General features: G+C 53.3%; 1 protein-coding gene across 2 annotated transcripts; it reads right to left on the bottom strand.

Moving 5' to 3' along the window:
• Positions 1-1,065: 1,065 nt before the first annotated feature.
• Positions 1,066-15,280, bottom strand: Pdlim4 (PDZ and LIM domain 4). Of its 2 annotated transcripts, XM_028775928.1 has the most exons (7): positions 15,109-15,280; positions 9,770-9,921; positions 6,199-6,277; positions 2,279-2,460; positions 1,930-2,093; positions 1,495-1,612; positions 1,066-1,377 (listed from the first exon to the last, which is right to left on the bottom strand). In XM_028775928.1, exons 1-7 carry the CDS (start codon positions 15,199-15,201, stop codon positions 1,173-1,175), a joined length of 993 nt encoding a protein of 330 aa, XP_028631761.1. In that variant the 5' UTR covers positions 15,202-15,280; the 3' UTR covers positions 1,066-1,172. The 2 variants fall into 2 exon arrangements, with proteins under 2 accessions (XP_028631761.1, XP_028631762.1); XM_028775929.1 differs by lacking the exon at positions 1,495-1,612 and having other exon boundaries at positions 1,201-1,377; positions 15,109-15,208.
• Between the last annotated feature and the right edge of the window lie 211 nt (positions 15,281-15,491).

Raw genomic sequence — 15,491 nt, 5'->3', positions numbered from 1 at the left:
AGCTCAGGAAGCTCCCTCAGAAACTTTGGTCTCAGCTTCCCCAGTCAGTTTCTGGTTGTCTGTTTGATGATGTCATCTCTATCTGTTGCTATTTGTCCTTTTATTTGGAACCCTCACTGGAAGGAATTCTCTTCATAGAAACTCCAGCTGACTGCCTTACAAGGGCTTCCCTAGTAGATTTCTATTGGACATTTTGAGTGCCAACCTGATTCTGTTTTGTTTTTAACCATCCATCCATCCATCCATCCATCCATCCATCCATCCATCCATCCATCTGCCTTTATTCTTTTAAATTTACCTTACTGTATGTTTAATAAACTTACTCATCCAAAACCGAAATGGTAGATCATTCCCCAGACTGTGTGAAACACGGCTATCAACAGTCATTCATCAACCCTGTAACTTTTATAGTTTTAAAAGTGCGAGTCTGAATAGGTTTATGTAACCAAAAGGTGCAAGGCAGACCTCACTTCGTGTGAACTGGGGTGCATCCAAGGAGTGTAGAATTTCTATTGCCTGAAGGAAAGGACCAAGCTTCTTAGAGGGAAAGGCAGTGTTAGTTCTAAACCGCTGCCTTTTGTCTCAAGGAAAAGTCAATCTTGCCCCCTAGTGGGCAGAGGAAGGAAGAGGAGAGGAAAAACAGTGATTATGAGTGTGTGTGAACAGAGAGCGACCTAGGAAGAGAGTACAGGAAGCAGGCACCACCCAGAGGCTATAGGGACCATCCCTGGTGTAGACAACAGGCACACCAGGGTCTTCATGGTCCATGCTTTCCTCTGTATAGTTCTAGACTCTGTAGAGAACTTTTGCTTCCCTCGGTCTCTTGATTTCCAGCTATCAGCTTTCCTGACTTCATCCAGGCCAAACTTCTCGTATACTACAACACTAGACCTTAGTATTAATGAAGCTATCCCTATGGCTTATTCTGCCTTCCAACCCAGGCTGTGGGAACAACATGAAATCTGTCTGGCTCACCACTGAACCCTAGTGTCTAGAACAGGCCGGGCACCTGAACTGATCTTACAGCACATTGGAGCTATAGCTATCAGGCCAGACACCAGCTAGTTCAAGGACAAACAGAGGGACTTTATTAGAAAGGCCAGGAGGACATATATTTACACAGGCCATGAGGGGACATTAAATGAAGCAGAGGCAAAGCAAGATCTCCCAGCTCAGACAAGTTCCACCTTGGCATTGGGGTATACAGCCACCACGTCGTATCCCTCTGGTGGCTTGACGCGAGCCTTGGCGTGGTTCTCACAGTACAGCCGTTCGTCTAGGAAGAAGTATCCACGCTGTTTGAGATTCAGGCCACAGTCGCTACACATGAAGCACTCGGGATGGTAGAGCTTGTCCCTCGCCTTGACGATGGTTCCCCTGTTGTGGGGGACAGAGGGACAGGTGGCTGACAGATTCTAGGATAAGCCTCTGCCCATGGCCTTGGAATACAGAAGTGGAGTTGTGGGCGTGCGGGTGGGCAGATTGGGTACTCACACGATCCCGTGGCCACAGCGCGTGCACTCTGGTAGCCCCTGCAGGCCACTCAGTGGAGCACCCAGCTTGCTGGCTGCTGGCTTGAGGTTCCGGGGACCACCAGACCCAGGCCGATCCCCTGAAATCCAGAGTGCAGGTGGTATGGATGGGGTAGGTGAGATAAGAACCCCATTTCAGCTGGATGTTGCTTCTGAACCCTGATGACCAGAAGCTTAGAGGAGAAGTTCTTGATTTGTATGAGGCAAGGGAGAGCCACGGGGTGGTGGAGTGAGTGGAAATTGGAAGGTAAAGGCACAGTCACAGTAAAGGCAAGAAAGGAACTGAAGAGGGGTGGATGGCTAGAAGGTGTGGCTTGGTTGGGATTGGAAGGTGAAGGGTGAGCTGGGCACTGTAGGAGGAGGGGCTACAGGGGAGGTAAGGTACTGGGAGTCTTACCGCCTCCGCCAGCCTCTAGCATGCCTTGCAAGTAGCGGAAGGATCCAGACTGTTTGGGCTCCGAGGCTGCTGGCTCTGCTGGCTCCCTTAACATTCTGTATACCTCTGAACCCAGGTCCACCCTGCAGTCCCGGTTCCGAGGGAGAACCCTGGCTGTGTCAGCACTGGGAAGGGGAGAGACGGATGGCTAGCATGGCAATTCCAGCCTTGGTCCTGGCAGCCTTATAACTCAAACTATAACTTTGTGAGGCTCTTAGATCAAGCGACAGGGGCCAGGATGGGAACTGCGGAGATCTGAAGGATTAAGATTGATCTGGGTGTGGTATCAAAGGCCTGGCCTCTGTCCTACCTGGGAGGTGGAGACACATGCAGAGCGCTCATCTGGGCTGGCAGGGTGACCTCATTGCTACTGCCATTGTGAGGGACTGGAAGGCGAGGTGGCTGACCATACGGAGATCCCAGGCTCGATCTGTTGTCTTCCAGACTAATCCCGGAGATCGAGGACCCCCTGCTGGTGGCTGGACTGCCATCCTGTAAGAGTGAGGCCTGGAGGCACTAGGAGGCCCTCTGACCTTTGACCTCTCCTGTTGACTGTCCTCCTTCACCCTGCTATGCCAGGTCTCTCTGTTGGCTAGCTACCTCTGTTCTGACATTTCCAGACTATTGTGCCCAGTTAGCAAAGGGGTCCATGGCTCGAAATATGAAAACGAACTCTTATCCTACGGTCAGGAAGGGCCCTTCTTGAAGGCCCTTCTGAGGGAAGTCTGAGATGCAGGGGTATTGCCATGAGGCCAGCTCCTCTGGACCTGCATTCTATTCCTGGTCCCCAGGAAAGCAGCAAAAGGTAGCTTTCTTGGGGCAGAGCAAACAAGGTGCAGAGACTGGACCTTACCACCTGGAGAGCAGCCTAGAGTCCATGGCTGGAGGTAAAGTGGCCGGAGCTTGCCTCTCAGCTTATAAGGACAGGATAGGGGCTCTGCGGTGTGGGTCTGAACAGGGCCTGGGTGCCTGTGTCTATGCAGAGTCCAAAGCTGTCCTGGCCTCAGCCCACAGGCACGCAAGCGCACGCACAGGAATGTGAACAGGGGCATACCTACTCTCACAAGTTCATTTAAAGACACATACGTGAGTAAGGAAGGACCACACACACACACACACACAACAGTCAGTCTCCTTACACATTCCTATCCATGTATGCATGGTCTCTCACACCCTGGGAGCCAATGCTAGCCATCCTGGGGAAGGCCTGTAGCTAAACCTGGGTTGGCATGAGAACGCTTCATTTAGGGGATAAGACTCAAGTTCAGGCCATGGGTGTGTCTCAGCCTGGGGGATGACACACACACACACACACACACACACACACACGCACATATGTATGTACACATATGTATATACACATAGCTACACACATATACATACAAACACACACACGCACACACACACATGCCTTTGCACTCTGTAATGGGAAGAACCTTTCCTAGCAGGCAAGAGACCAGCTTGCAGCTTCTAGCACTGAACAGTCAAGCTTTCAAGGGTCTGCTTTAATCATCCCCACCCCCAACCCCTGATTAAGATACCACTTTCCCCTACAAATCCAAACAAAAGCAAGAGGCTTCCTGGCTAAGTGGGGCCCCATCAGTGCTGCTGCAGTGGCAATAGCAGCAACAGGAGCAACAGCAGCAGCAGCAGGACCCCAGTCCCCCATCAGGCCCAGTGAAAGCCCTGAGAAACCTGAGCACCCTCACACATGTGTCTGCAGGGTAGACAGGCAGGCAGGCAGGGCTGGCCTCTAATGGGGACCAGATGGGTTGTGGTCGGTAGGGGTGGGGACGGGGAGGGGGAGGGGCCTGGGCTTTGCATGAGACTTCAATGGCAAGAGAGGAAAGGGACTCAGGAGTCAGAGACTGGGAGGACTGAGGTCCTCACTCATCCCCGCCCCCCAGCAGGGTGTGGGAGCTGACTGCAGGGTCATTCGTGAGCTGTGGCCCCTCCTGTGACCACCCATGCAGCAGCCTCTCTAGGTCTGAACTCAGTGCTGACCTCCGTGTGTGTTTGAGTGGCAGCTCTATCACTGACTGGTGAGTCTTTCATCTCTCGGAACCTGTTTCTTCTCCTACCCTGGAGAACGCAATGGTCTCGATATCAGAGCTCCTCAGTAGGGGATGAGGTAAGATGACAGATCACACCACATCAAGTGCTTCACTAGACGGCTGTTGGCGGGAATCCTTGCATGCCCTTTCCTCTTCTTCCTCTCTTCTAGTGGCAGTGTGCTACACAGTCTTATGCTCCCTGCCCTGGGCTATAGCCTGGTACTAGTGTCAGAAGAATGCCAACTAAAGGGGTGACTAGACACATAGGATGCTCAGCGTGAGTGGAGGCGAACACTGCACCCAAAGGAACAGGTGGTTCTCTTCTAGGCTGAGTCTCAGCTTTCAGCAGTCTGGGTGTTCAAGGCCCCCTTACTCCAGAAAGCTTTCCTTAGAACTACGCTTCTCCCACCCTGGGTGGCCCATGTGCCTTCTGTCTCTCCTGGGCCTAGAGAAAAGAGGGTCCTCTGTGGCCTTGCAGAGAACCTGGTCCTAAGGCTGCAGTTACCCATTCTACTTGGGGATGCGTGCCAGGGGTGCCCTGTGTTGGCCTAGGGCTAAGTGTAGTTTTCTTCTATCCAGATGGTTCCAGCCAGCCCCACCCCCACACTCAGAGGTGGGGGCAGTGTGGGGACAATGAGCCCTGTGTCTGTGCTCCTGGGGACACAGCCCTGCAGGGGTGGGTAGGGTGTTTTTGTCGCCACCCATGGAGCCTCCGACCTTTTAAATACAAAAGGGGGGCAGCAGCTGGGGGGCTGCTCTGTTGTTTGTGGAAATTCACTCCCCTTACAGTAAGGACCATTGCTGCTGGCCTTTGAAGAAAAACTGTGAGAAAAAGAACTGGGGTGGGGGAGACGGGGCAGGAGAAGCCCCTGTGCAGCTCTAGCCGCCAGACCCTGTTTGAAGTCACTCTCAGTCCCAGCCTCCCAACCCCAAAGGGAAGCCATTCTGCCATGCCAGCTTTCAAACCCCATAGGGGAGCTGCCTGGAGCCCACTGGCCTTAAGCCTCTGAGTCTCTGGTGACTCCCTTTGCTCCCAGCTCTGTCTGCCCTGTCCCTTTCAGCACTGATGCTGAGAGGAGCCAGGTGTCTCACAGGAGCTGCCCGCCTCCTGTTCCCTGTTGCCTGTATTTTCTGCCAAATCTGTCCTCCTCTCCCTGCTTGAAGGGCCTCAGACAAAGCAAAGCAAGCTTCTAAGATACAGATGTTTCCAAGGATGAGCTGAAGTCCAGGACCAATAACCTAAGAGCCTCTTGGTAGCTGTGCCTCACCTCAGCCTCTGCCTTCACCAACGCTACTCTCTGTCACTGCTCTGATCTCTGACCCCATGTCGCACACACCCCTGGGCATGCAGGTGCTTGTGGAGTGCATTTCCTCTTCCTACCACTTTCTGTCTAGGTCCTAAGGTTTGGGCTTGGATACCCTTCCTCTGGGGAGCCCTCTCTGACTTCTTATTGAAAGTTCCCTCTGCCCTGGTCTCTTTTCTTCACTATGGAGAAAGCAAACAAAAGAGGGCCTGGAAACCACACCTCTCATGTTGAGTACTCTGGATTAGAGCTACATCACAGGATTGACCTTGTCCAGGGGTGTATGTGGAGCAAGGTCTAGGTATCTGAATCTGGTGCACTTGGCTACTCTCCTCATGAGAACTCAGAGAAGCCGGGTTTGCTCACTCTCCTTGAGGACAGCTGCAACGTCTCTGTGACACGAAAAGGGACCTCTCCAGCCACAGGGTGCATAAGGGTAGCGCAAGGCCGGAGTGGCCACAGCCTAAGATTCCTCACAGCTTGAGGCTGCCACCTGCCTAGCCTCATCTCTCTCTAAGCCTGTTGACGTCTTTTTGATCGGGTATCTCTGGGAATGGGAGTAAACCTCAGCTCTGTGTGCAGAGACCTTGAGCCAAGACCTAGCCCAGCCCCATCCCATCACAGATATCCTAGCCAAGAATGCAGGATAGTCTGGAGTTGGGTCAAGCCCACTGTAGGTGCTCACCACCTCCAGGGAAAGGGAGAGAGGCAGGCATGTCCCAGAGGAGCTGCCTACTTCAGAATACCCTGGCCGTCGGACCATCAGTGTGAGAATTTCACCAGTACAGATGAAGTCTGTGGGCCATGCCTGCCTCCTCTGCCCTGGGTTCACTCTGAGCCAGCTGGGCCAGGCGAGCAGTGTCTATACCTACCTGGGACTCAGGGTCAATGTGGATCCTATGTGCTTGAGCCTTGTCATCAGGGGCACTGGGCCAGCTCTTGTTCTCAGGCCTGTAGCAGGAATTGGGACGGTGAGATAGATATATCTGCTTATCAGTCCCCACCCCATGCCTGGAAACGGGGACAGGAAGGGGTTAGGCTTGGAGCTCACAGCTGGAGAAGAAGAGCAATGTCCAACATTCTCCCCCTTTTAGCATAGTGGTGCCTGCTGAGGTAAGAAGCCATAAGATCGGGTCGTCGCCCTCCTGGGGCAGGGCTGTGTTCCCTTCCCTTCCCTTCCCTGCCAGTGGTCTGGTGCCTTTCTGGTCTCATTCCTGAAGAGCTTGCAGGAGACAGCTTGCAATTCAGACACTCTACTCCCTCACGGTGGCCTGCAGAAACTCCACTCCAGGAGCCTCCAGGAGGCTCAGATCACAGCAAGGCAAGCCAGGCCTCACACATGGATCAGCCGGGAGCCAGTGGGATCCAGTCCGTTCATCCTCTGACCTCCGTAGCCTCTGGCCCGAGCCTGGGTGGCTCTCAGGGAGGTGAAATGGAGGCTGTGGGGGAGCACCTCCCTTCTCGCTGCCTCCACCCACTCAGGCAGAGTCATCACTGATGTCTGCCCAGCCCAGATGGGAAACAGGCCATTAGGAAATTCCTGCTTCGCCATAGAAACCAAAAGCCAAACACCACTCAGGAGGGAGAAAAACATCATAAACCTGCCATAAGCAGGACAGGCAGGCCTAAAGGCTATGGGCCCAGCCCTGCCACTCAGTAGCTCTATGAAAGGCAAGCCAGGAGGGTGTGTGGACCCTGGGTTGGCAGGCTGGGTAAGGCTGGTTAGAGTGTGGAAATAATGTCCCTCAACCAAGACGCCTCCTGGGGCCTCTCAAAGTCTCATGACTGGGGTAGAAGCTCGCTGCTCATGCCTCCCTCTCTTGGTTGGGGTCAGGGAATTTTTTTTTTTTTTTGAGACAAGGGCTCTCTATATAGCCCTGGGTATCTTGGAACTCACTACTTAGACCAGGTTGGCCTTGAACTTACAGAGATCCACCTACCCCTGCTCCCCAGTGTGCCACCTTACCCAGCTCATTGGCTCAGTGATTTAACACTACACCCACAGGGACTCTGTGCGTTCATCTCTGCTCACACTGCCCACAGACTTCTGGGGCCCAATCCTTTCCTCACAGCCTTCAGTCTAGCCGCTCAGCTAGGTTCCCGAGTGACCCCTTTAAAGTATCTCTAATCATGTCTTCTACCTTCTCTGACTTCCAGGAATGACACACCAGGGATGCTCTATTTGGCTGTTTGCCTTATTGTTGTCTAATACTTGCCCAGAATGGCACAGATTTGTGGTCTAAGGGTCAAAGGGGCACAAAGCACCCAGTGCCACGAGAGTGGCCCAAGGTGTCGGATAAGAATGGAGGACTCAGTCATGCAGTGAGCTCCACTTCGGGCTCTGCAAGTGAGTAGTAAGTTTGCCTGTGTTTAAACAAAAGGAAAGTCAGTGGGGCATCAGAGGCAGGGAAGCTGTTCTAAGAAGGCCAAGCCCCCCACTCTAGCAGGTCATTCGGCGGACCCTCCACAGAGCCTATTAAAGAGGTGGAAGACGTGTCTGGCATAAGCCTTGAGGAGTGGGCTGGACAGGGAGCAGGGACAGAGGCCTTGTAAGTGGGCCCAGTAGAAAGATGGTTGGGTTGAGGGTCTAGTCTTGGTGGCCATGTGGTCAGATCCCCCCAAGTCTGGTTTGTGAGGGAGGACTGGAGATGGCGGAGGAAGAGTCTTGGGGTTTCATTCTGACTGAGAGAGCCTGGCACCTCCTTACTACTCAGTGTCAAGATCACAAGGTAGCTCGATGTAGGACTGGAGAAGTTTGGGGTCCAGGTAAAGCACTTGTAGGAAGTCAGATGGCACTGTGACATGGACCATGTACTCCCCTCTGTCCCATGGCCACATGGCATTCTGGGGCTGTAATTCCCAAAATGCAATGCTGCAGTGGCCTTCTGGCTCCATCCATGCCTAGATTGGAACAAATGACCAGGGAAGGAAGGAAGGAAGGAAAGGGGACCTCCACCCTGCTACCATCCCTGACATCATTCTCTCTGGGAATCTCCTGACTCAGGACCCTTTGAGCATCCTCACAGCTCTGCCATTCCTAGGGCTGCCCTCATTCAGCTAGAGAACAAAGCCAGAGGTGAGTCAGGGCCCAGGAGCCCAGCCAAGCTGGGAGGCCTCCGAGACTACTTGCGGGCAAAGCTTTCCTTCACCAGCCATGCCACAGTCTGGCAGAGAGTAAGGATCTGGATGTATGGGAAAAGAAACCCGGGCTCATGGAGCTTGTGGGTACTTAAGATAGAAGGGTCTAGATGAAGCTGAGTACTCCTTGCTGCGTGCCCAGTGGAATACAGGCTTACAGCTGGGTTGCTCAGAGCCACAGGCATGTCCAAGATTCCTGAGCCCAACAGGGACCTGGTTATGGGCCAGGCACAAACAGGGGCTACCTTATAACTCTTCTCATCGTGTTTAAGGCTCTGAGCCAATGGATCAATCAGCAATGGGTTAACTGTGTTGTGGTTTGGGGATGGTTTCGCCCACACTGATCCACAGGGGGTCGTGGAAAGTCCCTGTTAGCAGAGAATGTGGCAAAACTGAGTTATGTCCTCTGGGCTCAGGCAGGGAAGGCAGATGGAGATCTCACTCAGCTAGAATTAAGCCAACTGCTAGTGGGAACTGATTAAAAGCCAGAGCCTGAGCCCAGCAGAGGCCTGAGCGCTCACCGCAGCACCTTCATGACGGGACACACAGCATTACACAGTCCGTGGAAGGAAAGCCTGTTCCAAATCCAGATTTAACCAGACAGAGTCACAGGCCCTGGTAAAGACAGCTGTTGAGGCAGAACAGCTGTGGGATTGGTCAGAAAGGTTGGCAGCCACTAAAAGAAGAGAGCAAGAGGGAGGGAAGGAAGGGGGAGAGGGGGAGGGGAGAAGGAAAGAGAGAGAGGGGAACATAAAGAGAGGAGAGAGAAGAGACCGCATGCTCACTTACTCTCTATTGCCTGGTTATGCAACTTTAAGTTTCTTCTACCTTGCTAGTTTCATCTGTAAAGTGGGGCCTACACTAGTTCTTACATTTTTAAGTTAGTCTGAAGATAAGCTGTGCATCAAACTGGTCCTTGAAGGAGGGAAAAGGATTGATGGGAGGTACAGGGTGGGTGTGGGGGGCTGTTTTTGTTTTGAGATAAGATCTCACTGTACGGCTCATGGTTAACCGTGAACCTTTGCTTCTTTCTCCTAGCTCAGCCTTCTAGGTACAGGGACTACAGGTGTGTACCAACCAGCTGAAGATGTGATTTCTGCTGCCACAAGGGCAGCAAAGCGCTCCAAGCCCTGAATGGTAAAGGCTACTCCCAGCTCTCACCAGTGCTATTTAGTCACTGAGACTGCACCGATGCTTAGGTTAGGCCTGGGTGAGCCAGGCAGGCTGTGCTGGCTCAGCTCACCAGGCTGGCTAGCACCCCTCCTATCTCCGGTCACTTCTCCAGCCCAGCCTGCCCATACACACCTGCTTACAGAGAGCGTGAGGTGATCATGGCAGCCTTTAATGCGGTTCTGGGCCTCCAGGTGTGTCATGAGCTCAGTGCTCTCGCCATTGATGGCTTGGATCAAGTCACCTGGGCACAGGGCAGCCAGGGCCGCTTTGCTCCCAGCATGAACCTGTGGTTAGAAAAAAAAATCACAGAGTTGGCACATTTACTATATGGCCTTCTGCACTAGATTTCCATCAACCTCAGAACCTGGCCGGTGTGGCCTTGTGCCAGTGTGACCTGTAGGTGGGCAAGCTAAGAGGCTGGCTGAGATCCCCTCATAGCTTCTGATCTCAAAACCTCAGTCTGGAGCCCCGAAGACCTTGTTAGATGTAAGGATATGCGAGGGGCTTCCACTAGCCTGGGCCAAGTGGAATGTAGGCACACTACAACATGCAAGGGACACTCAAACACACAAGGATATTTATGCCCAGACACACACAGAACATGGGCATGTCATAAGTACTTCACACTGACAATGCTCTACTCAAGCAGCCTCTGACCTTACTTACTTGATCTCATCTCTCACGCCCGCCACACATTCACCTGCTCCACCATTGCTATGGCTATCCCATATGAACACGCGTAGGGTACTTAAAGGCACTGGACAGCATTCACATCTTTATTTGCTCACATGCTGCTCCTTCCAGCTGCTACACTCTCCTGACTCTTTAACCCTGCTTACCACCAAGCCCACTCCTCCCTTAGGCCTCGGTACAGAGCCCCATGACTCTGAGAGTAACTCCTTGTGAACCCATTCCTCCCCCCCCCTCCATGTTGCTAATGCATCCTTACAATTAAAAGGAGGAAGTGTGTACATCACCTCCTTAGGCAAGTTCAAAGCCATCCAGTTCCAACTACCAGGGTTATAACTCCATCTCTACTTCCCCTGAAGAATCCCCTAGCATCCTCTATTAACTCAACAGATTCAAGAACTTTGGGTCATCTAACGAAGGTCATGGGCTGAGGGTAGGAAAATGTTCAGCGATATCTAGATAAAACTGAGACACTGAGGCGACTGGGCACCCTGGAAACAAATAGAGAACAGACAAGGAGTTCTCATTCTTGCCTAGTATCAGCAGCCAGCACCTCTCTGTGGCTTAAGGCTAACGACCTTGTTCCTATCAGTGTGGCTAGGGGTGGGAGCTTCTGGCAACTCAGACAGGCCCAGCTTAGCTTAGTTTCCAATAGAGTGGACAAAGCCAGGTGCTGGCAGTTCCTTGGCTAGAGGCTTGACGTGGGCACTGCCCAAAACTGCCTTGCCCTAAAATAGGCTGCCTCAAGAAATATTATTTCCCCCTAACCTCCCCCACACATGGTATGCATATATGTGTGTATGAGTGTGTGTGCACACTCACTCACCTGTGAGTGCCTGTGTAGGAGCCAAAGTTGGCATCCAGTGTCTTGCTCTCTGTCTTTATTGAGACAGTTTTTTTTTGTTGGTGATGGTGGTGGGTTTTTTGTTCGTTCGTTCGTTTGTTTGTTTTGTTTTTGGAGACAGGGTTTCTCTGTGTAGCCCTGGCTGTCCTGGAACTCACTCTGTAGACCAGGCTGGCCTTGAACTCAGAGATCTACCTGCCTCTGCCTCCTGAGTGCTGGGATTAAAGGCGTGCGCCACCACTGCCTGCACTCTTGTTGAACCTGGAGTTCACCATTTTTGGCTAGACTCTCCGGCCAGTGAGCTTCTGGAATCTCTCTCTCTGTCACCACCTACCCCAGGGCTGAGGTTACAGGCATGCTTTGCCATAGTCAGCTTTTGCATGAGTCCTGGGGATCCAAACTCAGAGCCTTATGCAATCATTTTGCCTAGGGAGCCATCTCCCCAGCCCTGCACCTGGCTTTTTTTCTTCTTCCTTTCTTTCTTTCTTTCTTTCTTTCTTTCTTTCTTTCTTTCTTTCTTTCTTTCTTTCTTCTTTTTTTTTTTTAATGTGGGGGCTGGAGATTAAACTCAGTCAGGTCTGTGTGTTTACATGACAAACTCTTTACTGACTGACTTATCTCCTCATCTCCCTCAAGGGAAGTTCTCTTCTAAAGCATGATCCCCTAGCCAACAAGTCCACCCTAAATAGTCACTCACTGGGTTTGGGCCCTAGGCGCTTGCACAAACAAGCCAGTCCTTTTGGGGCAGGTGCCCGCTTGGCACCATCGGATCCCATTCTCCTGTCAAGCTTTTGCTCAGAGCTCCCTGCTCTTCATGGACACCCAGTCTCTGCCAGCACTTTACCATATCTGGCACAGGACAACCTCTCAGTCACCAGGTGAGGCTAGAGCTGTTCTCATGCCTACCTACAGATGAATAAAGAGGGGGTTGGAGCCGGGGCACTTTGGCTCAGTCCGCCCTACTAGACAAGAGTCTTCTTCCTTAGGCTAGCCTGCTACAAGATGACTCAGCCAGCACAAGAGGTGCATTCAGGTCCCCGTAGGTGGAGGAAGTTCCTGGAAGCAGAGGTGGCTGGGATGTGGCCAGCTCCACTGAGCTTGGGGAGTTCTGGTCAAAGAGGGCTCGAAGCCAGTAAACCGTGACTCCCAGCCGCCCTCTGTAAGCATTGTCTCCTGAGTTCTCAAGGCAAGCCCATTTCCTAGACTAGGCAACCGAGGTCCAAAGAAGACAAAGACATGTCTAGTTAATAAATGGCTGAGTCTGAATTCTAACCTAGGTCAGGTGGGTCCAAAGCAAAGCTTACAGTGTTAACCACTGTACTTTTCTGCAAAGAGAAGAGTGTGTCACAGGTGAGGATAACATGCCAGATGGAAACCCAGCATTACAATGGCTTATCTAGGTGAGAAGGAAGGAGGCTTGTGTGGCTTATAGCATCATTAGTGAAGGGATCGTGAGAGTGACTAAGGCAGAAAGGTTACAGGGACTAGGTGTTGTAGGGTCTATGGGCCCTGAAGTGAGAGATGCTGGCATTTCTCATGAGGTTGGGAACCATGGAATGTTCTAAACAAGGATGGAGTGGAATTTGGTCAGTTGTCTAGCTGTGCAGTACAGATAACCAGACAGACAGAAGACAGGAGGGAGCAGTGAGGTTGGATGGGAGTCTGGGGTATGAATCAGCCTCTCACCTGCTGCATTCCAGCCCCCACTGTGCCCACTGCAGAAGCCTGTGGTGTGCGCGAGCCACAGAGGGTCAAATCATCTCACAAACAGCCACAACAACCTCCAGACAGACCCGGGATCCTGCTCAGAGCCCCTTTGTCTGTGTACTTTAACTTCTCTGTGCTGCAGCCTCCCAATCTACAACACGAGGCCAGGAGTCTTAGGATTGTTTTGAGGACTTCCAGTGACAGTCGTGGCATATGACATCTCTACCAAGGGCTAGGCATGCAGCAATGCTCTTTCCAAGGACTGGTTGCTGGGGAGGCACTGGTTCCAACACCCGATAGGGTGGGGCCTGGCACACTGTGATGCTTGGAAAAGACCAGTAGTCATTACAGTTTGTGTATAAGGAAGAAGCCCTGTACATTGTTCTTGGGGATCCTAGACACTTCCTGGGCCAAGACTGTAAGTTCTCAGCCCAGCTAAACAATCAGCCACCCCACTGTCTGCATGAGGCTGTCCTTTTCTACTGGACTCTGGGTAAGGGAGACCCTGGAAACATAGGAGGAGCTCTGAAAAGACCCAAGAAGGATCTAGAAGCCCTTTAGTGAGGACACTCCCACATATCACCAACCCCTGTAGTCTTGCCCCTGAGGTACCTGCTAGGCAAGTTGTGGCCTGTACCTCACCAGCTCTGTAAATCTCCCAAATCCCACCCTAACCCAGGCTCAGTTACCCTGGCTCCTTATGTCTGAGCTACTACCACATGACTCTGAAGGATAAAGGGGATTCCTCTTATCCAAATGGTCCATCAGGGGCCTGCATCTCCTCCCACCAAGTCCCCATCAGTGCCAAACAAGGCCTGGGCAGCCTCTGCTGATGAGTGAAGGCCTTTCCCTGTTGGATAGGCAGCCGCGTGGGCAACAGATGTCTTAGCTCTCAGCCGCCTCCGGCAGTCAGCCGTGGCCACTGAGCCTGTCAGCGGCCTCACACCCAGGGTGCCTGGCCTGCTGGCTGGCCTAACACCCTCACTGTTCCTTCTCTGTAGATTCATAGCATGACCCACCAGGCAGACATAGATGCTCCGTGCCCCCTCCCTGCTCCGTGCCCCCTCCCTGCTCCCCGCCCCCAGCGGGATCTCTAGAGAGAACAAGGAGATGAAAGTCACACGGATGTGCTGAAGGCATACGTCACTTAGCCCCAGGGACCTAGTGGTAAAGACAGATGTGAGAAGCCTCCTAGGACAGCTGGTCCTGCCTGTCACCCAGGCCCCCATATAGAGGATTCCACAATTCCACACCCACCCAGTGCCTACCTCTTCCCAAGAACTGCAAAGAAGTCTCTAAAGCTTGGCCCAGCCTTCAGGGCCAGAGGAAGCAGCAAAGTGGTTTTCCAGTCCCCTGATACAAGTCCCTAAAGACTCAAGCAGCCTCTGTGGAGTGAAGGGATGTCCATATCTGTCCCCTCCCTCTGGACCCAGAGCCACCAAGGGCAGAGCCTGGGTTCTCTTCTCTCTTGGCTCCAAGGCTGGGGAATCCCTGCCTCAGGCCCGGAGCTCCTCCCTGCACTATCTTCAGACTGACTCCCTCTCCAGGGCTGTGCCCCCTCTTCTTCTCCTCTGCCCTAGGTCTAGGAGCAGGGTTTGGTCCTGGGACCCGTGAGGAATTGGGCTGAGGCTGTCCTGGTCCCTGGCTTTGTGCTGGTTTGTAAGAAGAGGGAATCATGTCTCATTGTCTCCCCGTTGCCTGGAGTCCCTTTTGGTCACTTCCCCCAGAGTGACTGAGGCCAGAGAGGAGAAACTGCAAGTTCAGAGTGGGGAAGTGGGCAGACTTCTAAGGACAGTAAGACCCTCCTAAGGCCACCCAGACCTTTAATAGGGGAAGTGGGTTTTCAGTTACTTGGCCCCAAAACTTAAGGCATGGTTGGGTCTGAGAAGTTTCTGGGCCTCTGTAGAGCTGTCCAGACTCCTGCCCCATGTCTGAGTGTTCTTCCCTGGCCCACAGCAACTTTCCCTAAAGAAACTTAGCAGAAGGAAGCTGGTGTATGAACTGAACTCTTGGGGAGTCTCACCACCAAACGGGGCAAGCAGGCTGTGCGGGAAGTGGGGTGGGACTGTGTTGCCCTGCTGGAACTCCCCTCTCCACAGCATACGGGTCACCCAGACCAACCCTCTGCTTTCAAGCTTCCGACACGTCGAGGATCTGGGTCCTGGGTCTACTACAAGGGCAAGTTCTAAGCCCCGGGACCACCCCGCTGCCCCGCGGGGGTCGGACTCACCCGAGAGATGGTGAGGGGAGCACTGAAGTCCCGGCCGCCCACCAGGCGGAAGCCCCAGGGTGAAGGGCCGCGCAGAGTCACCGAGTGGGTCATCGCGGGCCGGAGCTGCAGCCGGAGCTGGAGCCGGACACGGAGGAGTCGCCGCCGCCGTTGCCGCCGCCTGGCCGCCGCGCCCCGCCCCCGGGCTGCCCGCCCCCAGCCCCCCTCCGCCCGTGCCCGCGCCCCGCGCGCACACCGATTGGTCCCGCTGACTTCCGACCCTCCCACTTTGGGGGCTCCGAGAACCCGCCCCTCACTTTCCCAGGCAAAACTCTGCACCCCCCACCCCCCACTCGCTTATTGAAGCCCCCAGAATAGGGTCTGCTCCGATGTCTGAGTTCTGC

This window comes from Grammomys surdaster, unplaced genomic scaffold (assembly GCF_004785775.1).
Source record: "Grammomys surdaster isolate TR1022 unplaced genomic scaffold, NIH_TR_1.0 262, whole genome shotgun sequence".
In the NCBI taxonomy this organism is placed as follows: domain Eukaryota; kingdom Metazoa; phylum Chordata; class Mammalia; order Rodentia; family Muridae; genus Grammomys; species Grammomys surdaster.
This window is presented reverse-complemented; position numbering and strand designations above follow the sequence as displayed.